The following is a 22382-nucleotide window of genomic DNA, read 5'->3' on the forward strand; positions in this document are numbered from 1 at the left end:
CCTTCTTAAATGTATGAGTTGTACACAAGCACCCAGCGTCTTCCTGAAGTTTATAAAAGCATTACAAATGTAAAGTGCGCCTCCAGTAAGTATTGACAATGTCATCTCATTGCCTTCTTTAAATACATTATTTTTAAATGTTGGCAGTCTGCGCCTGTACAGCAGTTGATCAAAAACTATGAACGGATTCTTTATTTGCACCTAGGGAGATGTGAAGGTGGACAGGTTGAAACTTTGAGAGGGGGCGGGACATAGCACTGCTCCGGAAGTCAAGCTGCTCTCACACCATTCCAGCCTAAAATAAATAACTAAGAGGGCATTAGGATTGTCCACGTCAATGCACTGCACCGAACTTTTAATCAAAATAGACATGCTGCCATTTCTGTAGCGCCCTGAAGAGGGATACATACATTGATAATATAGGTGCTTTCTGATTTCTCTCGCACAATTATGCCGCTTTTTATGTACAGAGGGACTGCATTGTGCACATGAGGGTATCCTGTATCTAGCCAGAGCACGGCGGTCATGTCACGGGGTGGGGGAACCCCTTTGCATGACACCCTTTTGTGTTACAACCCCTTTGCGTGACACCCCTTTGCGTGACACCCCTTTGCGTTACACCCCTTTGTGTAGCATCCCTTTTTGTGGCACCCCTTTTGCGTGACACCCCTTTGCGTGACACCCCTTTGCGTGACACCCCTAAGTGGGAGGACGCCCTCGAGCTCTGACCAGGATGCCCCGCTGCTGATTGGGCGTGCGACCCTAGAAGAACGAATATTGCACACTTGAGAGGCTCCAGATTCCTCTACTGGGCTGAGCCTTCTTTCTAGGCGCTAGGAGCTAACCGAGGAGCTGCATACCCACATTCGAAGCATTGGCTTCAGAGGCTTTTGATCTAGGACTCTGGTTGCAGCCCAGGATGCATACAGGCCTGCTACTTTTTTGTTGGAGCTCTTATTCCATTATAGGTTAAAAAAAAATAGCGTTGTAAGTTTCTTTGGACAGTCCCTTAATGAAATAGAAGAAATACTTCGAGTGGCAGGTAAGGCCACCAGCAGTAGAGCAAGTTGTGTAAGAAAGCTATCATAATCACTTACTACTGCTAGAATTCAGGGCCCCCAACATGCCTAGTGAAAGAACAGCTTACACAGCTGAGGGAATTTTGGGTGGAAGAAAGACCTGTCAAATTAGACGACCAGAAATATTATCAATTAAAAGCAAAGTTGGTGCAAACCACTCAAACTCTCACTGTGTGGGCAGAGTGGTGCAAAGTAGAAAATGCAAACTACTCTACAATCACGAATCCTTTGGAGATGGAGGGGCTGACTCCAGAATTCTTACTTTGTAATCTCTTTGTACCTCAAGGAAGGACATTGTTGGGGAAACTGAAGTGAAACTCGTACACCACATAGGTGACGTGAAAGCAACTTGTCACTCGAGAAGGTAAACATGTTGAAAGCATGGATCTGACATGCATAGTTTAAGAAACCCTGTCTGCATAGTTTTGGCTTTGATCTATCTATCTATCTATCTATCTATCTATCTATCTATCTATCTATCTATCTATCTATCTATCTATCTATCTATCTATCTATCTATCTATCTATCTATCTAACTTCCTTCAGCTGTGTAGATCTGCCCTTTCCAATGTACATACCTAGGACATTGCCCAGTCTCTTAAAATGTGTCTACTCCTGATCGGTCTCTCTAGGGGTGTTTAACTAGGTTCTATGCAAGACATCCTTCTGCTTTCCTGGAACCTGCATTTAGGGGCCCCAGATCACTTCCTGCCTGACCACTCTCTGGGTCCCACTGAGCTGGGACAGACTAGCCACAGGTCCATGGGCTCGAAATAGGAGTCTCTGGGAACCCCACCCACTCTCAGATAAATCTGTCCCAAGAGCAGAGGTGACATAGCACCGAAGTAATACACGATGGCTGTAACTCCATGTACAGTGGAACCGCCTGAGCGTTATCACAATATGGAGCCTGGAGACACCACGCCATCCTGCAGTGAAGACTTAGCACGTGGCTGAGGCAAAGTCAGAGTGCCGGCTCCAACGTTGACTTGTCACCAATGCTTAGTCTGCTGACCGGCCTTTCTAGGAGACATGCTTCGCGAAGCTTGGGTGAATCCTCTAGGTGACGCTTTGAAGACATCCCAGTCCAGCAGATCCTTGGCATGCTCCTTCTTTAGAACCTTGATGGCCACATGGCCTGGAATGTTCTGGGAATGTCTCTGCGGACTCCCCAGTCCGGCACAGGTTCCTTACCAGGCTCTTGTCTTAGGACGGTAACTTCCACCTGGCTGGGAATGTTTTGGAAGCGCCTCGGCGTGGCAGCTGTTGTGTACCGTGTCGCCCTCAGAACAGAACATCTTCGTTCTCAATCAGAGTCTGCACCAGCTGCTTCTGGTAGCGCATGTCACTGAGGGTGGCCAGCGTACTCTCCTCAGGGGGGCGCATCAGCGTGGGCCCGAAGACGATGCCAAGGTTCTCGGGGCTCATCAGGTTCTCCTTCTCGTGTTGGGTCACCCTGCAAAAGAAGGGGAAACAAGGGTTAGGTTGTTTTGAGCCATAAACGTGACTTCATCTACAGCCATCCCTAGTGTCAATGACGCGACCTGAAATGCTAGGTGGGTTAAATATATCACACTTTATCAAACTTTATTCTGGGGTCTGTGTAACATGGTTAAAAAGCTGGAGTCAGAAGTAGTACTCTTGACTGGGTGGACAGAGAGGGGTGGTGTTAGGTCAACATGTTTCACGCCTCTTGTGGTCCCTAGTGGTTCCAGTGGCGTTTCTACAGGACTGTGCAGTAAGCGAATAAAAGAAAGAAAAAGCGACTGGGACGGCGACACCCAGTAGCCCTATAATGATACCTAGATTCAGGTGTGGTCGGGGTGGACCACACCTGAATATAGGTATCATTATAGGGCTACTGGGTGTTGCTGTTCCAGTCGCTTTTTCTTTCTTTTATTTGCTTACTGCACAGTCCTGTAGAAACGCCACTGGATCCACTAGGGATCACAAGAGGCGTGAAAGGTGTCGACCTAACACCACAATCTTTGATCACCACTAGCACTATAAGAGAGCAGATGGAGAATACTCCCCATGCTGTCCAGCAGGTCAAGAGTACTGCTGTCACTGTGAGTTGAAGTGCAGGACAGTGGTCAGTGCTCTATGACTACCTTCTTTGCTGCATGAATGCTGTGTGTGATGGTTGTTAGTTCTGTGCTGTTATCAGTCCTAGCTTACTGCTGTCAGCCGTACACCACTAGCAGGGGGTGCAAATACTGTCAGAACTAAAGGGCGGTAGTTCTTTACATATGCAGGCTGTCACTCGAAAAATGGCAGCTGTCGTGCTGTCACACCCAGCGTCTTCCTGAAGTTTATAAAAGCATTACAAATGTAAAGTGCGCATTCAGTAAGGATTGACAATGTCATCTCATTGCCTTCTTTAAATACATTATTTTTAAATGTTGACATTTTACTACTGCTGTCGTAGCTGGTGATCTGCTGTTAACGTTGCACAACTGCTGTCAGTGCTGGTGATCTGTTGTTAACATTGCACAACTGCTGTCAGTGCTGGTGATCTGCTGTTAACATTGCACTTCTGCTGCCGGCGCTGGTGATCTGCTGGTAACATTGCACTTCTGCTGCCGGAGCTGGTGATCGGCTGTTAACATTGCACTACTGCTGTCGGTGCTGGTGATCTGCTGTTAACATTGCACTTTTGCTGCCGGCGCTGGTGATCTGCTGGTAACATTGCACTTCTGCTGTCGATGCTAGTGATCTGCTGCTAACATTGCACTACTGCTGTCGGTGCTGGTGATCTGCTGGTAACATTGCACTACTACTGCCGTAGCTGGTGATCTGCTGTTAATGTTGCACAACTGGTCAGTGCTGGTGATCTGCTGTTAACATTGCACTACTGCTATCGTAGCTGGTGATCTGCTGTTAATGTTGCACAACTGCTGTCAGTGCTGGTGATTTGCTGTTAACATTGCACTTCTGCTGCTGGCGCTGGTGATCTGCTGTTAACATTGCACTTCTGCTGTCGGTGCTGGTGATCTACTGTTAACATTGCACTTCTGCTGTCAGTGCTGGTGATCTGCTGTTAATGTTGCACTTCTGCTGCCGGCGCTGGTGATCTGCTGGTAACATTGCACTACTGCTGTCGGTGCTGGTGATCTGCTGTTAACATTGCACTTCTGCTGCCGGCGCTGGTGATCTGCCGGTAACATTGCACTTCTGCTGTCGGTGCTGGTGATCTGCTGTTAACATTGCACTTCTGCTGTCGGTGCTGGTGATCTGCTGCTAACATTGCACTACTGCTGTCGATGCTGGTGATCTGCTGGTAACATTGCACAACTGCTGTCGTAGCTGGTGATCTGCTATTAATGTTGCACAACTGCTGTCGGTGCTGGTGATCTGCTATTAACATTGCACTACTGCTGCCGTAGCTGGTGTTCTGCTGTTAATGTTGCACAACTGCTGTCAGTGCTGGTGATTTGCTGTTAACATTGCACTTCAGCTGCCGGTGCTGGTGATCTGCTGTTAACTTTGCACTACTGCTGCCGGTGCTGGTGTCTGCTTTTAACATTGCACTTTAGCTGTCAGTGCTGGTGATCTGCTGTTAACATTGCACTTCTGCTGCCGGCTCTGGTGATCTGCTGGTAACATTGCACTTCAGCTGCTGGCGCTGGTGATCTGCTGTTAACATTGCACTTCTGCTGTCGGTGCTGGTGATCCACTGTTAACATTGCACTTCTGCTGTCAGTGCTGGTGTCTGCTGTTAACATTGCACTTTAGCTGTCAGTGCTGGTGATCTGCTGTTAACATTGCACTTCTGCTGCCGGCTCTGGTGATCTGCTGGTAACATTGCACTTCAGCTGCTGGCGCTGGTGATCTGCTGTTAACATTGCACTTCTGCTGTCAGTGCTGGTGATCTGCTGTTAACGTTGCACTTCTGCTGCCGGCGCTGGTGATCTGCTGGTAACATTGCACTACTGCTGTCGGTGCTGGTGATCTGCTGTTAACATTGCACTTCTGCAACCGGCGCTGGTGATCTGCTGGGAACATTGCATTTCTGCTGCCGGCGCTGGTGATCTGCTGGTAACATTGCACTTCTGCTGTTGGTCCTGGTGATCTGCTGTTAACATTGCACTACTGCTGTCAGTGCTGGTGATCTGCTGTTAACATTGCATTGCACTTCTGCTGCCGGCGCTGGTGATCTGCTGTTAGCATTTCACTTCTGCTGTCAGTGCTGGTGATCTGCTGTTAACATTGCACTACTGCTGTCGTAGCTGGTGATCTGCTGTTAACGTTGCACAACTGCTGTCAGTGCTGGTGATCTGCTGTTAACATTGCCCTTCTGCTGCCGGCACTGGTGATCTGCTGGTAACATTGCACTTCTGCTGCCGGCGCTGGTGATCTGCTGTTAACATTGCACTACTGCTGTCGGTGCTGGTGATCTGCTGTTAACATTGCACTTCTGCTGCCGGCGCTGGTGATCTGCTGGTAACATTGCACTTCTGCTGCTGGTGCTGGTGATCTGCTGTTAACATTGCACTTCTGCTGTCGGTGCTGGTGATCTGCTATTAACATTGCACTTTTGCGTTCGGTGCTGGTGATCTGCTGTTAACATTGCACTTCTGCTGCCGGCGCTGGTGATCTGCTGTTAACATTGCACTACTGCTGTCGGTGCTGTATTAGTAGTAAAGTTAGGACTCCTAACTTCTGTGAATACCAAAATGAGTAAGTGCCTTCTGTGAATATCAAAATGAGTAAGTGCCGTCTGTGAATACCGAAATGAGTAAGTGCCTTCTGTGAATACCGAAATGAGTAAGTGCCTTCTGTGAATACCAAAATGAGTAAGTGCCTTCTGTGAATAGCAAAATGGTAGTAAGTTTAGGATGTTGTCTTAAGTTAGTTCTGTGAAACGGGCCCACTGTGTCTGACGTCATGGAGTGTCCTCCTAGTACACACCTGGCCCAATGACATGAATCTTGATTGGCTTTGAACCCTTACTCTCATTGAATTCAAATCACTTGGATTCACCCTGAAGGAAATCATTGCCAAAAAAACAAAGACTGCCTGCTGACAGCTCTCTTTTCTACAGAAAGGGAAACTGTTCCTTCCAGAAAGAGAGTTTAGAACTACTGCTCGAACTTCTGTACTCTTGCTTCTGGGTGGTTTTAAATGCCCTCTCCAGAGCCTCTCAGACCCTGACACCGCTTAAGGGAGTTGTTGTGGGCTCCCTAAAAGCATGTAGATGTTACAGCACCTCACAGCTAGGGCTGGAAGAGTTGTGATTGCATCCCCAACCTGTGATGGAAGTCCACTTTCTGCATGGCCCTACCCAGCTTCGAAACCAGCTGTGTCATTTACAACGTCACCGGCCAACACCCGCTCTTATCTAGCAGACGCGCTCACTATTGTTGGTGGCTCTTGGGACCCCCGCAGCCAGGACACCATCAGACTGCAGATTAAGGAGTGTAAAAAAGAGAAAATACAAGGCAGTGGAGCAAGCCTCTCCATCTGTGCACCAAGAATCTGGAGCAACGTGCACGTGTCTATCAGGACCGCCCTGTAAATAAATCCGGTATTTGAAGCGAAACTAATCACTGCAAGGGTTTCAAGGCGCTGGGGGCCATCGGGGAGATTAAGAAAGGCTGAGCTGAGATGCCATCGGCGCCAGGGATCGTACCGTGAGCCCCTCGCTATGGAGTCAGCTGCTCTGGCCGCTGCGACACACCCTTCCCAAGCCGCCCATGGCAGGTGGACTGAATTCCTGCCTCTAACCCTGCACAGTACTGGGCTGCCTTTTGGCTAGGTTCGAGGTAAACAAATAACACATACATACATACATACTTACATACATGACAATGGTGGGCGATGCGCCTGTCTCTTTCTGTACCCCAGACTGTCTGCAAACTCCCTTTGGACCCCAGCTGAGTTGCAAGGAGTGAGTGTGTGCGCTCAGTCCTCGTGTTTCGGTAGCGCTGACCCTCCAGGGCTCCCGGACTGCTGAGTGACGCCTCTCCTGGAGCTCGTGTTATTCACCTCTCCATCTGTGCTTAGAAAGTGCCTCTTAATTTAACACCGTACACAGCCACGTCATGCGATGCCCCCCTCGATGGAGTCGAAGCTCTCGGCATTAAACTCCCGTTTTTAGATTCCACCGAAGCGCGCGGCTGTTTGGATTAAGAGCATTAATCAGCCCCCGCATAAACCCTTCTAATCGGATTGGAAGTCGTTTTCTGCGACTGGTTTGGATGAGATTAAAAGACACTTCTCTTCAACATCCAATGCAGAAATGTGCACGGGGAGCCGGAGTGTGCAGCTAGACCTGACCTCCAAGGGGCTGCACTCAGCTGTCAGCCTTAAGAGAGGAAGAGCCCCATTCCTTCAGTCAGGAGCAGGGCTTTAAATGGATATATAGAAGTACAGGTACTAACTATTTGGAGTGCCTGTTTGCTCCTGAGAAGCGCTGGTACTCCCTTATTAAATGTATTGCAGCATTGCTGAAAAGTGCCAGTACTCTCCCATCAAATCAAGGTCCCTTCTTTTATTTTCCCGTGCTGTCTGTCCATCTGTAGGAACCCTTCTTATTTCAGCGCTTGGACGCCCTTGGGCAACTATTTGCGCTTTATAAAACCCATTTTCATTTAATTTAATTTAATTTCATTTCATTTCAAATGTATTGCAGCAGTGCTGAGAAGTGCCAGTACCCTCCCATCAAATGTATTGCAGCAGTGCTGAGAAGCACCAGTACTCTCCCATTAAATGTATTGCAGCAGTGCTAAGAAGTGCCAGTACTCTCCCATCAAATGTATTGCAGCAGTGCTGAGAAGTGCAGGTACTCTTCCATTAAATGTATTGCAGCAGTGCTGAGAAGTGCCAGTACTCTCCCATTAAATGTATTGCAGCAGTGCTAAGAAGTGCCAGTACTCTCCCATCAAATGTATTGCAGCAGTGCTGAGAAGTGCAGGTACTCTCCCATTAAATGTATTGCAGCAGTGCTGAGAAGTGCCAGAACTCTCCCATCAAATGTATTGCAGCAGTGCTGAGAAGTGCCAGTAATCTCCCATCAAATGTATCACAGCAGTGCTGAGAATTGCCAGTACTCTCCCATCAAATGTATTGCAGCAGTGGTGGGAAGTGCAGGTACTCTCCCATTAAATGTATTGCAGCAGTGCTAAGAAGTGCCAGTACTCTCCCATCAAATGTATTGCAGCAGTGCTGAGAAGTGCAGGTACTCTCCCATTAAATGTATTGCAGCAGTGCTGAGAAGTGCCAGAACTCTCCCATCAAATGTATTGCAGCAGTGCTGAGAAGTGCCAGTAATCTCCCATCAAATGTATCACAGCAGTGCTGAGAATTGCCAGTACTCTCCCATCAAATGTATTGCAGCAGTGGTGGGAAGTGCAGGTACTCTCCCATCAAATGTATTGCAACATTGCCAGTACTATCCTGTTAAATGTATTTCAGCAGTGCTGAGAAGTGCCTGTACTCTCCCATTACATGTACTGCACCATGCTCCCTGTTTACGCTACCCATCTGAAGCCATACAAAAAGCTGCCAACGGGTTCCTGCAGGTAAGCAACATCTTATATCTCTCTCACCATACTCCCCTAATGTGCTGCCTACTAGCTGTAAAGCAATTGTTACAGGTAAGTCACGTTTTCCATCTCTCCCCCACCATGCTCCCCTCGGAAGTGGCACAAAAAGCTGCCAACTCTTTCCTGCAGGTCAGTGCCTTTCTCCACCCCCAGCACCCTCTTCTCTTCTTTGCTGCTCGTCTGAGGTGAATGAGCTCCAGGGGGGGGGGGCGGGGGGGGGGGTGCTTACTTCTTGAGATGGATCATCAGGTATCGCAGCGTCTCGAAGTGCGCTGGAGGCAGTAACGTGAGCGCTTCGTGCACGGCTTCAAGGCGCTTGTCTGGATCAGAGAGCTCTGAAACAAGAACACAATAACATGGCTGCCAGATTAGTACTGTGGGCTCAGCACGGTGCGTGCTCTAGTTGCGGCTGAGGTAAGGTAGGAATCCACTCCGAGGCTGGATGGGATTGGTAGGCAGGGGTGAGATCAGGGCCAGACTGGGAACCAAAACTGGCCCTGACAAAGAGCTCAACCGGCCCACCTGGGAGCGGCGGAGATGTTAGCCAGGGCCGGGTTCGGCCTATTTTGTCACCGGGTCCGATTTTTCAGCTACGTTGCAAAAACGACCCTGTAACAAAAACGGCCCCTAGGGGCCCAAAATCGACCCCCACCCTAGAGGCCCACTGGGGAAACGCCCGGTGCCCGCTATGGCCAGTGCAGCCCTGGGTGCGAGATATTCTAGAAACAACGAGGAGAGGAGAGAAGTAGAAAGATGAAAAAGGTAGCGGTGAGGATTCGCTGCTTAGGGCTGCTGGGACTGGGGCACTAACAAGATGCCAGCGTGGCCCTAGCCGGTGTACAATGGGGAGGGGAGGGGAGGGAAGAGAAGAAACAATGACTTAAGTGCAACCACAGTTCTCCAGTCTGATCTGTCTCACAGATTCACATAGCGCAACCAATCCCTGTCATGAGTCTGGGAATCCGTGACTGAAGAGGGGGATGATTCTGGCATGTGAATCTAAGAAAGATCCAAGGAAGAGAAGGGGCGAGCAACTCCCCCAACGCTCCTTGTAATCCCAAAGGAGGTGACTTGAACCTTTTACCTGACTTTGGGGTCCGATACGTGCTGTCAAGGGGCAGTGGGGGCTCTCGGGGACCTTTCCACCCCTGCGCTAGAGCACTAACAGGGAAGGCACTCTGAGACAAGATACACAACTAGCAAGTACATCACAAGCAGCATGTGTCTGTAATGGGACGTCTCTCACATTCTTAAAAACATCACTGACTACGGGACCTCCACCTAAGGCCTGCAGTACATCACAAGCAACATGGGCCCGATTCACAGAACTAACTTAAGACAAAATCCAAAACTTACTACCAGTTTGGTATTCACAGAAGACACTTACTCATTTCGACATTCACAGAAGTTAGGAGTCCTAACTTTAGGACTCCTAAACTGAGAAAAATCCTAACTTTAAGACTTTCGGTATTCACAGAAGGCATGTAGGAGTCCTAAAGTTAGGACTCCCGGCTTCTGTGAATACCGAAATGAGTAAGTGCCTTCTGTAAATACCAAAATGGTAGAAAGTTTAGGATTTTGTCTTAAGTTAGTTCTTTGAATCGGGCCCCTTGTGTCTCCTATGGGACGTCCCTCCTTGCATTCTTAAGTTCATCACAGACCATGGGACCTTCCCACAGACCATGCCGCACATCCTGTGTCTCTTGTTGCTGGAACAGAGAGAGAGTTAGATCCCATGCTCCCCGCTGGAGGGTTGCGGGGCAGGGACAGAGGGGTACACACACCACTCACAGCCCTGAGACAAGGCGCTACATACTCACTCGCAGCTTCAATGAGCCTAGGGTAGGCCTCGTAGGTGATGACGGGGATGGGGAGGTCCCGGAAGTAGAGCTTCAGGGCCCCGGCGATGATGTTGATGTCCTGGTATGTCCGGGCAGAGATGTCAGCTTTGTCGCCATCTAGGGGGGAGGCAGAGACCGCGTTAGAGTGGGGGTTTGGGGCCTCCAACTGTGAAGGAAGAAGCCTGCACAAACACCCCCCTGCCGCCTGCTACCAACCACCATCCCCTCCAGTACTGTTCCCTCAGAGAATGTCTATCAGCTTAGCAAGCAAGACAGCCTCGTGGGTTGAGCACCTGCTGCTGTGGTGAGACCACAGGTCTTAGTCTGTCCTCATTCAGAGGATAATCAGTTTAGGTATGCAAAACTTTCAGTGGAGATAACACATTTAATACCTAGAAGGATATTGTATAACAGATCTATTTTATAAGATGCTGCAATATCTTTCCTGCAGAGCACAACTCATCACGCAGGACTTCATTTGAAAGACCAATAAGTGCCAGGGCCCATGTCGGGAGTCCAATGCCGCTTGCAGTGCCCATTGCCCTGCCAGCACTGCCAGTGATAGTACCAGCACCACTAACTGCTCCAGAGTACGATTTTACTTGCTGGCGCTTGCAAATTTAACGTTGGCAAGCGGAGCGAGGAAAAAAAACAGATCACTGACATAATATCGATGTCATAAATATTGATGTAGCAAAATATCGAGTAAAAAATATTGAATACCAAATAATCGACTTCCTATCTCCAAACAGGTAAGTACAAAAATATTGAATCAAAAAAATCGATGTAAAAATATTGTTAGTCAAAATATCGAATATTTAAAATATCTTAAAAGTAATGTAAAAGTAAGGAAATAATAAATATATTTACCTTAAACATACTTTAAATACATAAATAACCTTAAAATTAAAAAATCATTATTTTAAGTAAAAAATAAATAAACATACAATTACATTTTTTAACACACATATATATATATATATATATATATATAATCATAATATTAATGAAAAATATACTGTATTTTTACCATAGGATAGCAGGAGGGTAACATTTACTATTACCACTCCAGTAAATACAACAGTAGAAAAAGCGTTGGATAGCGGGAGGGTAAAAATTAGCATTTCCACTCCAGAAAGTGCAACAGTAGAGAAAGCGTTGGATAGCGGGAGGGTAAAAATTACTATTCCCACTCCAGAAAGTGCAACAGTAGAGAAAGCGTTGGATAGCGTAGGGGTAAAAATTACTATTCCCACTCCAGAGGGTGCAACAGTAGAGAAAGCGTTGGATAGCGGGAGGGTTAAAATTACTATTCCCACTCCAGAGAGTGCAACAGTAGGAAAAGCGTTGGATAGCAGGAGAGTTAAAATTACTATTCCCACTCCAAGGAGTGCAACAGTAGGAAAGCGTTGGATAGCGTAGGGGTAAAAATTACTATTTCCACTCCAGAAAGTGCAACAGTAGGGAAAGCGTTGGATAGCAAGAGGGTTAAATTACTATTCCCACTCCAGAGAGTGCAACAGTAGGGAAAGTGTTGGATAGCGTAGGAGTAAAAATTACTATTCCCACTCCAGAGAGTGCAACAGTAGGGAAAGCGTTGGATAGCTTAGGGGTAAAAATTACTATTCCCACTCCAAAGAGTGCAACAGTAGGGAAAGTGTTGGATAGCGTAGGGGTAAAAATTACAATTCCCACTCCAAAGAGTGCAACAGTAGGGAAAGCGTTTGATAGCGTAGGGGTAAAAATTACTATTCCCACTCCAGAAAGTGCAACAGCAGGGAAAGCGTTGGATAGCGGGAGGGTTAAAATTACTATTTTCACTCCAGAGAGTGCAACAGTAGGGAGAGCGTTGGATAGTGGGAGAGTTAAAATTACTATTCCTACTCCAAAGAATGCAACAATAGGGAAAGCGTTGGATAGCGTAGGGGTAAAAATTACTATTCCCACTCCAGAAAGTGCAAAAGTAGGGAAAGCGTTGGAGAGCGGGAGGGTTAAAATTACTATTCCCACTCCAGAGAGTGCAACAGTAGGGAAAGTGTTGGATGGCGTAGGAGTAAAAATTACTATTCTCACTCCAGTGAGTGCAACAGTAGGGAAAGCGTTGCATAGCGTAGGGGTAAAAATTACTATTCCCACTCCAAAGAGTGCAACAGTAGGGAAAGCGTTGGATAGCATAGGGGTAAAAATTACTATTCCCACTCCAAAGAGTGTAACAGTAGGGAAAGCATTGGATAGCGTAGGGGTAAAAATTAGTATTCCCACTCCAGTGAGTGCAACAGTAGGTAAAGCGTTGGATAGCGTAGGGGTAAAAATTACTATTCACACTCCAGAGAGTGCAACAGTAGGGAAAGTAAATACTTCATATATGAATAAAAAATAATTAAATATTAATACCAAATACAAATTAATTAAAAGTAATTAACAATTTTATATAATATAATAAGTAATCAATTAACAATACAGAATTTGTTTACTACAAATAATTACCTATTAATACACATTATTTACCAATTAACAATTAATTAATTAACAATTAAAAAATAATTAAAAATTACAACAAAACAATACCAATAAATAAATTAAAATATTTAATTAATTACAATTAAATTACTTCCCACCCTATTCCCCTATAAACCCACAACCGCTACAGAAAATAAATTAATAGAATTAACATAATTATCAATTAAACTATTACTTAAAATTAATTATCAATTACATTTCAATTACTTACCAATTACAAATTTAAATATCAATTAATTCAAAATAAATACCAGTAAATACATTTAAAATTTTTATTATTTATAAAGAAATTACTTCTCACCCTAGTCCCCTATAAACCCACAACCCGCTACAGAAAATACATTAATACAATTAACATAATTATTAATTAATCAATTAATTAAATTTAATTACCAATTGTATTTTAATTAATTACCAATTAAAAAAATTAAATATCAATTAATTCAAAGTAAATACCAAAAAATATATTTAAAAATATAATTAATTATAATTAAATTACTTTCCACCTTATTCACCTACAAAACCCACAACCCACTACAGAAAATACATTAATAAAATTAACATCATTATCAATTAATTAAAATAATTACCAATTATATTTGAATTAATTACCAATTAATTATGAATTAACAATTATTCAAAATAAATACCAATAAATAAATTAACATATTTAATTATTTATAATTAAATTACTTTCCACCCTATTCCCCTATAAACCCACAACCCGCGACAGAATTATATTATGCAAAAATGAAATACCATAAAATTAATTAATTAAAATAAATTATAAAATAAATATACCCTTTTCACACATATACTAACATAAAAAATACTTTAAAAAATTGAACACCATTAAAAATAATTACTTACCTCAAATTCGATATTTTTGTTGTCTATATTCTGTCCATTCTATATTTTTGTTGTCTATATTCTGTCCATTCTATATTTTTGTTGTCTATATTCTGTCCATTTGATATTGTGTCCATTCTATATTTTTAACTCGATATTAATGTAACTCGATATTAAAACTCGATATTTTTGGGAACTCCGCGCTCTACGTGGAGCGCAGAGTGGGTGAAACTCCGAAGGGGGAGCTGTGCGTGGCTTTTATAGTTTTTTTTGCTGCTGTTTTAGCTTCTGTCTGAATTATCTCTAAATGCTATCATGCTAACCAAAAGCTGGTATAGCACAATGTCACAAGTTGAATTACCTCTAGGCACTACTAATGAGAAGCTAGCATGGCACAACAACACAAGCTGAATTACCTCTAGGCGCTGCTAACCAGAAGTGGGCATGGTGCAACATTACAGGTGGAATTACCTCTAGGCGCTGCTAACCAGAAGCTAGCATGGCACAACAACACAAGCTGAATTAGCTCTAGGCGCTGCTAACCAGAAGCTAGCATGACACAACAACACAAGCTGAATTAGCTCTAGGCGCTGCTAACCAGAAGCTAGCATGACACAACAACACAAGCTGAATTACCTCTAGGCGCTGCTAACCAGAAGCTAGCATGACACAACAACACAAGCTGAATTAGCTCTAGGCGCTGCTAACCAGAAGCTAGCATGACACAACAACACAAGCTGAATTACCTCTAGGCGCTGCTAACCAGAAGCTAGCATGACACAACAACACAAGCTGAATTAGCTCTAGGCGCTGCTAACCAGAAGCTAGCATGACACAACAACACAAGCTGAATTACCTCTAGGCGCTGCTAACCAGAAGCTAGCATGACACAACAACACAAGCTGAATTAGCTCTAGGCGCTGCTAACCAGAAGCTAGCATGACACAACAACACAAGCTGAATTACCTCTAGGCGCTGCTAACCAGAAGCTAGCATGACACAACAACACAAGCTGAATTAGCTCTAGGCGCTGCTAACCAGAAGCTAGCATGACACAACAACACAAGCTGAATTAGCTCTAGGCGCTGCTAACCAGAAGCTAGCATGACACAACAACACAAGCTGAATTAGCTCTAGGCGCTGCTAACCAGAAGCTAGCATAGCACAACATCACAAGCTGAATTAACTCCAGGCGCTGCTAAACACAATCTAGTATGGCACACCATTACAAACTGAATTACCTCTGGGCGCTGCTAACCAGAAGTGGGCATGGTGCAACATTACAGGTGGAATTACCTCCAGGCGCTGCTAACCAGAAGCTAGCATGACACAACAACACAAGCTGAATTACCTCTAGGCGCTGCTAACCAGAAGCTAGCATGACACAACAACACAAGCTGAATTACCTCTAGGCGCTGCTAACCAGAAGTGGGCATGGTGCAACATTACAGGTGGAATTACCTCTAGGCGCTGCTAACCAGAAGCTAGCATGACACAACAATACAAGCTGAATTACCTCTAGGCGCTGCTAACCAGAAGCTAGCATGACACAACAACACAAGCTGAATTAGCTCTAGGCGCTGCTAACCAGAAGCTAGCATGGCACAACAATACAAGCTGAATTACCTCTAGGCGCTGCTAACCAGAAGCTAGCATAGCACAACATCACAAGCTGAATTAACTCCAGGCGCTGCTAACCAGAAGCTAGCATGACACAACAACACAAGCTGAATTACCTCTAGGCGCTGCTAACCAGAAGCTAGCATAGCACAACATCACAAGCTGAATTAACTCCAGGCGCTGCTAACCAGAAGCTAGCATGACACAACAACACAAACTGAATTACCTCTGGGCGCTGCTAACCAGAAGTGGGCATGGTGCAACATTACAAGCTGAATTGACTCTAGGCGCTTTACTGCTTACCAGTAGCTAGGTGTAAGAAATCAACTTTTTTGGAGTGCTTATATCTGAGAACACAACGGGGAAGCAGGAGTTACAGATCATCATCCTTGCGCACAGAGGCATGTGCCCCCCCCCCCTTTCTGCCCCCTCCCCTGGCTCACCTCTGTCGAAGGCCAGCTTCACGTCCTCTATGTGCTCTGTGAAGCCTGAGACCCTGTACAGACCCTCGGACTTCAGACCTGCGGGAGGGAGAAGGAAACACCCTGGGATTAGAAACACGAGTCAGAGCATCTAATGTCAGATTCAGAGAAATACATGGTTTGTTTGGCATGCGGTCAGATTATGTCTGTTTGAAAAATATCTTGTGCCGGCCATTTGGAACAAATAGCTCTGGGCAGTGCCTGAAGAGGCCCCCATATGTGGCTGCTACAGAGGGCCCATGTAGAGCGGATTAATCCAGGCAGCTGCCACTGACTAGATGTGTCTTAATACGGATGATATTTGAGCCGTCATAAAGGATAAGCTCTACATGTCAATCTGAAGCCGTTACAAGGCCTGGGCGCAGTTTGCGAAGTTCTGCTACGCGAAACTCTGCGAAGTGCCGATAATACTCTTCCACGCTTCCCGGAGAAGCTGTGTAATGTACAGGTGGAGCTGTATAATGTGAAGAAGATGGCAAATGTAAAGAGGAGGCATTGCAATGTCAAGGAAGTGGCTCCTTTCGATGCAGTTCACGGTTCATTCTCCACACACTTTCTTCTCTCTTGGTCCTGCGCACCGGCCTTAACAGGTCCTCCGCAGCCAGGCACTCATCCCAGCCTACAGCTCATCTGTGATACTACCTCCACCAAATGGTGTTACTTCTAGGGCTGGCTGTAACTTGCAACGTTTCACTCCAGGGAATTTATTGAAGTTACATAAAAACACTGCGTGATTCTGCAGAGTTCTGAAAGTGTGCGCATTCGGCACTGCGAGCTGCTCGAGTTAATGTTTAGCCCCGCAAGCTTCTTCTGCGATGTAAAATCAGTGCGAACTGCACCACACGACACGCCAGAGGCCGCTGCTTCTGCCGCTGACCGCCTGACCCGCAGGGGAACATGGGCGGGGCAGCGCTTTAGTCCCACCCGGCCAGCTCCAGCCAACACCTATGGGGTGCCCCTCCCCGCGTCCACCTCTCACCGGCCTGGGGGAGGGTCTACCTGTGGGAGGGGCGACCCCGCTATTTATGCCACTGTGGCTGAGGCTCGGCCTCTCTCCTTCCCTGTTCAACCGCGGCTCAAGCGCTGTTCCCACCCTGAACCCTGTCCCAGCAGCTTGAGCGGCCGAGCAAAGTATTAGAATGTTGTAATGTTTTTCTTTGTGTTGCAGGCGGAGTTACAGGGCGATCTGGAAGCAGACGGGTACAGTAAGGGTACCTCTGCGGCAGAAGGGTACAGTAAGGGTACCTCTGCCTGGCACATTAAGGGTGCCTGAGCCAAGGACCAGGAGCCAAAGGAGGGTCCGGGAAACCGCGACGGCGCCCCGTTAGTCCTTCGGGTATTCGGGGGGCCTGAACCGATCGGGGGGGTGCCACAATGCTCCGCCCAGACAGGGGGGGGGGGGGGCGGGAGTATAACGAAGATGGTAATTTGCTGCACCGTCAGAGCATCGACTCACCGTGCAAGATGGCTCCTTAGGCATGCGGGACAGCGAGGGGCTGCCTGCTTTGGATCGCCCGTAAGATGACCCACCTTTAACGTCATACCTGTGTTGTATGAAATAAACCTGGAGCAGTTCTTTCCCACAAATATGTCTCCAGAGTTTCTTTTGGGTGGGAATTGTGTGTATGTACATGCGGGCGGGAGCGAATGGCGATGTGGGCACTTTTTCTGCCGCGCTAGTGCATCTTGCGATACCGCGGCAGCTTCCTCAGTGCGAATGGTCGCGAACTGCTGTGACTGCCCAGGTTAAGAAATCTCGCTGGGAGGCGTTCTAGCACCTGAAAATCGCTCTGGAGGATCCACATCCATGCTCGCTCTTGGCAACTTAATGTTGGTGGTCTGCGCATGAGAGAAAACTCCACCACAGAACGGTTGGTGGACTTTTGGGAGAACTCTGCGTTCCAATGGAATGCGGAGTGGGCTAAACTCAGCGAACTCTGGCGGCAGAACAGAAGTTTGCTTCCACCTCCTTGTTGATGACGCCCAAAGTTTCTTCTCCCTCTCTTCTTCCACAGCTTAGCGCCACACTCAACCTCCGTGTCTCACTGCTGCCTGGCACTGGAAGGCCCTGCTTTCATAAACCACAGAGTTATCTAACCTGCGCCTGAGGTCATACCACCATACACTGATCTTAGTGTCTCACTATTTCCAGGCGCTTGATGGCCCGGCCTTCTCTTATGCTTTATTAATGAAAAACTGAGTTCATCTCACTGGCCTCCCCTGGCCCCATCTCCCTAGCGCCACACTCAACTGAGGTGTTAAACAAGGTGGTGAGCACTTGGCTGATTCTGGCTTTGCCTCGGATGAAAATGTGGTGGGGGCATGATCAGTAACCCCGGGCGGAGACCTCAGCTCCCTCAACAGAGTTTGCAGAGTTTTGCCAACTCTGTTCTCTGTTGAGAACGCAGAGTTCCGGCAAAACTCTAGCCCCAGAGCGGAGCGGAGTTAGCCACCCCCTGCCCATGCACAAATGCAGTACAAAAGCCCTTACCTGTTGTGGCATCTTGGGCTGACTCCTCCTCGCCGTGGTCTCTCTCTCCGCCTCATCCTCGCTGTCCTTATCCACGCAAACTCCTACGATGTACGTCTTGGGAGGAATGCGCATAGGCGCGCGTGCACACATGCGCAGTTCTCGCAAGATGTACAATGTAGGGGTTTGCAAGGACAAGGAGGAGAGAGAGACCACAGCGAGGAGGAGGGCAGCCTGGAACAGGTAAGTGATTTTTTAAATTACCTTTTTAGGGAGGGTGAAGGGGAGTGGAGCACTGAGTTTTTTTCTGGCATAGTGGAACTCCGCCAACTCCGCCCTGGCTTAATGGTCAGTTGGGGCCGAAGTGGATTGAGTTCATGATGGAGGCGCTGTCCTGTGGGTAAGGCGGGGTGGAAAACTTCTCTCCGCCAGCGAAGTTTGCATTTGCAAAACGGCAAAGTTTTCAAAAACTCCGCAATTGAAGCAGAGTGGAGTAACACTTACCTTTGGTGTCAACCTCTGGCCTGCGGCTCCACTTGCCTCCCGCTGCACTGCTCTGCATCTGGTTGAATTTACAGGAAACCACGAAGAACTGCAATGCTCAAGGCGTACTGCGTGAAGGCATGCCTAACCTTACTGTTAATTAATTCAACTGGAGGCAACTACGCCAGCTTCGCCCAGGGTTCCCTCTAGGGCGAGCAGGCTCCATTCGGCCAGGCGGATGTCTAAGGTGGTAGCAGGGTCATTGTGCTGCTTGAAGAACTTGGAGGCCTTTGCCTGGGGTTTGGAGTTTCTATAGATGTTGGCGATCTTGTTGTGGAAGACGTTTACAAGGTTGTTGCAGAGTTCTTGTGAGGGGTTAATGGTGTTTGTTGCAGCTGAGGGGTTGGAGTAATTTTTTAATGATATTGAAGAGTTCTTTGCTGTTATTAGAGCTTAATTAAATGCGTGAGGCTAAGGCCTTTTTCTTAAATTTTCTCAACGTTCTGTGGTAGAGGTTGAGGGCCTTCTTGAAGGTCATCTTGTCGCTCTTGTCCTTGCTAGTGCGCCATCTCCTTTCCAGTTGTTTGCAGTGTTGTTTAACAGTTCTGAGGTCTTCAGTCTACCATTTAGCCTGCTTGGCGGACCTTCTGTTGATGTTATTGTCGATGGGAGGGACATTGTTGACACAGTTGGTGATCTAATTGTTGAAGTTTCTGACGTTTTGGTCTAGGTTGTTGGAGGAGATGGGGTTGGTGGTGTTAAGGGAGTTGATCCAGGTATCTTTTGAGACTTTGCTCCAGCTGCGGTGGGGGCTTTGGCCAGATTTGGGGCAGAGGTCTGTGAGCTGGTGATGTTGAAGTGGATAATGGAGTGGTCAGTCCAGCTGAGTTTGGTAGTGTGTCTGCACATGATGCTGTCACTGGAGGTGAATATGGTGTCTAGCGTGTGGCCTGCGGTGTGCTTGGGGTCACACTGCAGCCTGCATTAAGTGGGTCCTGGGGAGGGGATTCTGTTGGCGGGAAGAACTGTGACAAGGAAAAGCCGGTCAGTGGCAGTGTCACTAGATTAGGCTGAAACACGCATGAACTGGAGGCCACAGGCAAGTGGGAGGCTAGGTGCCCATGAGTGATGCATGTGATGTCACTTCCAGTATCCCATGCCCATGGTGATGGGTTATGAATGGAACGAGGAGTCATCATTGTGATGTCACTTCCGGTATCCCGTGCTCATGGTGATGGACTATGAATGGGACGAGGGGACGTTTGTGTGATATCACTTCAAGTATCCCACGCCCTCAGTGATGGGCTATATGAATGGGATGAGGTGGTCACCTCTGCGATGTCACTTACGGTATACCAAGCCCATAGAGCTAGGATATGATAGGGTCACCCTTGTGATGACACGTCCCGTATCCCATCACCATGGTGCTAAGCTATGCAGGGGTCGAGAGGTCATCCATTTGACATCACTTCCAGTATACAATGCTCATTGTAATAAAGCAACATCTGTGTTGCCCCCACCTTCTGTCAGAACAGAGACCTCATGAAGTCTCTTGTTCACACTGATCCGCTGTCTCAGCAACGCTTCTCTCACCTTGACTCACCTCGACAACATTATGAACTTTGCAACCAGATGGTCTTGAGTCTCATTTGGTGTCGACCCACCTTCACCGTCAGGCGTGGCGTGGTGGCTATAGCACAGCTCCGTCCAGGCTCGTCGCCCTGTTCTCCAAGTCTCTCTGTGGTCTAACCTTCTCCACCCTGGCTGAACTTTTCTCTCACCAGGTGCTCTCCCATCCTGCACTTTCATCGCTGACCTTCTATCTCATTAAGCGTCCTCCATCCATCCTCTATCCTCTTTGAACTTCTCTCTGACCCGGCGCCCTTCTAGCTTCCTCTTCCCTGGCTGAAGTTCTCTCTCACCTGGCACCTTCTGAAGATTCTCTACCTGCACTGAACTTGGCTCTCTAGGAACCCTCTCATCCTCCACAGTCTGCCAAGCGTGCCCTCCTTTCCATGCCTGAACCAATGCTCCCCAGTCTCACGAGACACCGCTTGGCCCCTCCTGTCGCTCCATCGAATGACTCTCTGCTCAATCTCAGATCCACAGCATCTCGACCTGCTTTAAAGCAGCTTCCAAAACACTAGGCCTGGCGTAATTTCAGCCCACAGTGATCGGAATAATTTTGGTAATTCCGCGTTACTCTTTGATGTCGAATTACTGATAATTACGTCATTACTTCTGCTCGCGTACTTATGAGCAATTAGTGAGGGGAATCCTACTGCGAGAGCACATTTAGCGAGCGCCCGCTCATTCTCCCGATTCATGTTCCACAACATTTTGCGCTCTTCGTTCACGGGAAACGTATTCTCAAGTCCACTTTGGACGAGAGGCTGCGTTTTGTACTAAGCAAATAACACTAAACGGTAGAAGTAGGTGGGGAAATACACTACCCCATGGAGCACATTTAGTGAGCGTGAGTGGCTGCTCGCGCCTATTCGTGTTCTGTTGCATTTAGCGCTATCTCTTAGCGCACAATGCATTCTTGCACCCATGCCAGGCGTGAGGAGATATTTTTGTGCTTAAAATGGCATGAAACGCAGAATTACTCGTCCTGCTTATTTAAGAATAATCTTGCGAAATTCTCAAGGTTATTCCGCATGATAATGTTACACTGAATTAGCTCGCGCTCGCCAACTTAATGTTGCTGAACACGAGCGAGGAATAAACTCCGCTTCACGGAGCATAGATTTTCAGAACTCCGCGTGCTCTGCGGGTTGTGGAAAACTCTGCTAACTCCGCAAATGGACCAGAGTTCACCGCCCAGGCCTACTGTACACACAGACCAGGCAGGGTTTGGGAGCACACAGCTGTACACACACAGACCAGGCAGCTTCAGGGAGCACACAGCTGTACACACACAGACCAGGCAGCTTTAGGGAGCCCACAGCTGTACACACACAGACCAGGCAGCTTTAGGGAGCCCACAGCTGTACACACACAGACCAGGCAGCTTTAGGGAGCCCACAGCTGTACACACACAGACCAGGCAGCTTTAGGGAGCCCTCAGCTGTACACACACAGACCAGGCAGCTTTAGGGAGCCCACAGCTGTACACACACAGACCAGGCAACTTTAGGGAGCCCACAGCTGTACACACACAGACCAGGCAACTTTAGGGAGCCCACAGCTGGACACACACAGACCAGGCAGCTTTAGGGAGCCCACAGCTGTACACACACAGACCAGGCAGCTTTAGGGAGCCCACAGCTGGACACACACAGACCAGGCAGCTTTAGGGAGCCCACAGCTGTACACACACAGACCAGGCAGCTTTAGGGAGCCCACAGCTGTACACACACAGACCAGGCAGCTTTAGGGAGCACACAGCTGTACACACACAGACCAGGCAGCTTTAGGGAGCCCACAGCTGTACACACACAGACCAGGCAGCTTCAGGGAGCCCACAGCTGTACACACACAGACCAGGC

The 22382-nt window shown here is 47.4% G+C and overlaps 1 protein-coding gene across 4 annotated transcripts in view; it reads right to left on the reverse strand.

Annotated features, from left to right (window-relative positions):
• Positions 1-323: 323 nt before the first annotated feature.
• CHN2 (chimerin 2) overlaps positions 324-22382 on the reverse strand; it is a 461718-nt gene continuing 439659 nt past the window's right edge. For 3 of the 4 annotated variants that reach the window (XM_086942204.1, XM_086942203.1, XM_086942205.1), the window contains 4 exons: positions 15900-15977; positions 10447-10584; positions 8856-8961; positions 324-2535 (listed from right to left, as the gene is read on the reverse strand). In XM_086942204.1, coding sequence (XP_086798330.1) covers positions 2364-2535; positions 8856-8961; positions 10447-10584; positions 15900-15977 — 494 coding nt within the window. In that variant the 3' untranslated portion in view covers positions 324-2363. The remainder of the gene's footprint in view (positions 2536-8855; positions 8962-10446; positions 10585-15899; positions 15978-22382) is intronic. The other variant, XM_086942206.1, reaches the window with a different exon arrangement.

This window comes from Lissotriton vulgaris, chromosome 10 (assembly GCF_964263255.1).
Source record: "Lissotriton vulgaris chromosome 10, aLisVul1.2, whole genome shotgun sequence".
NCBI lineage: Eukaryota > Metazoa > Chordata > Amphibia > Caudata > Salamandridae > Lissotriton > Lissotriton vulgaris.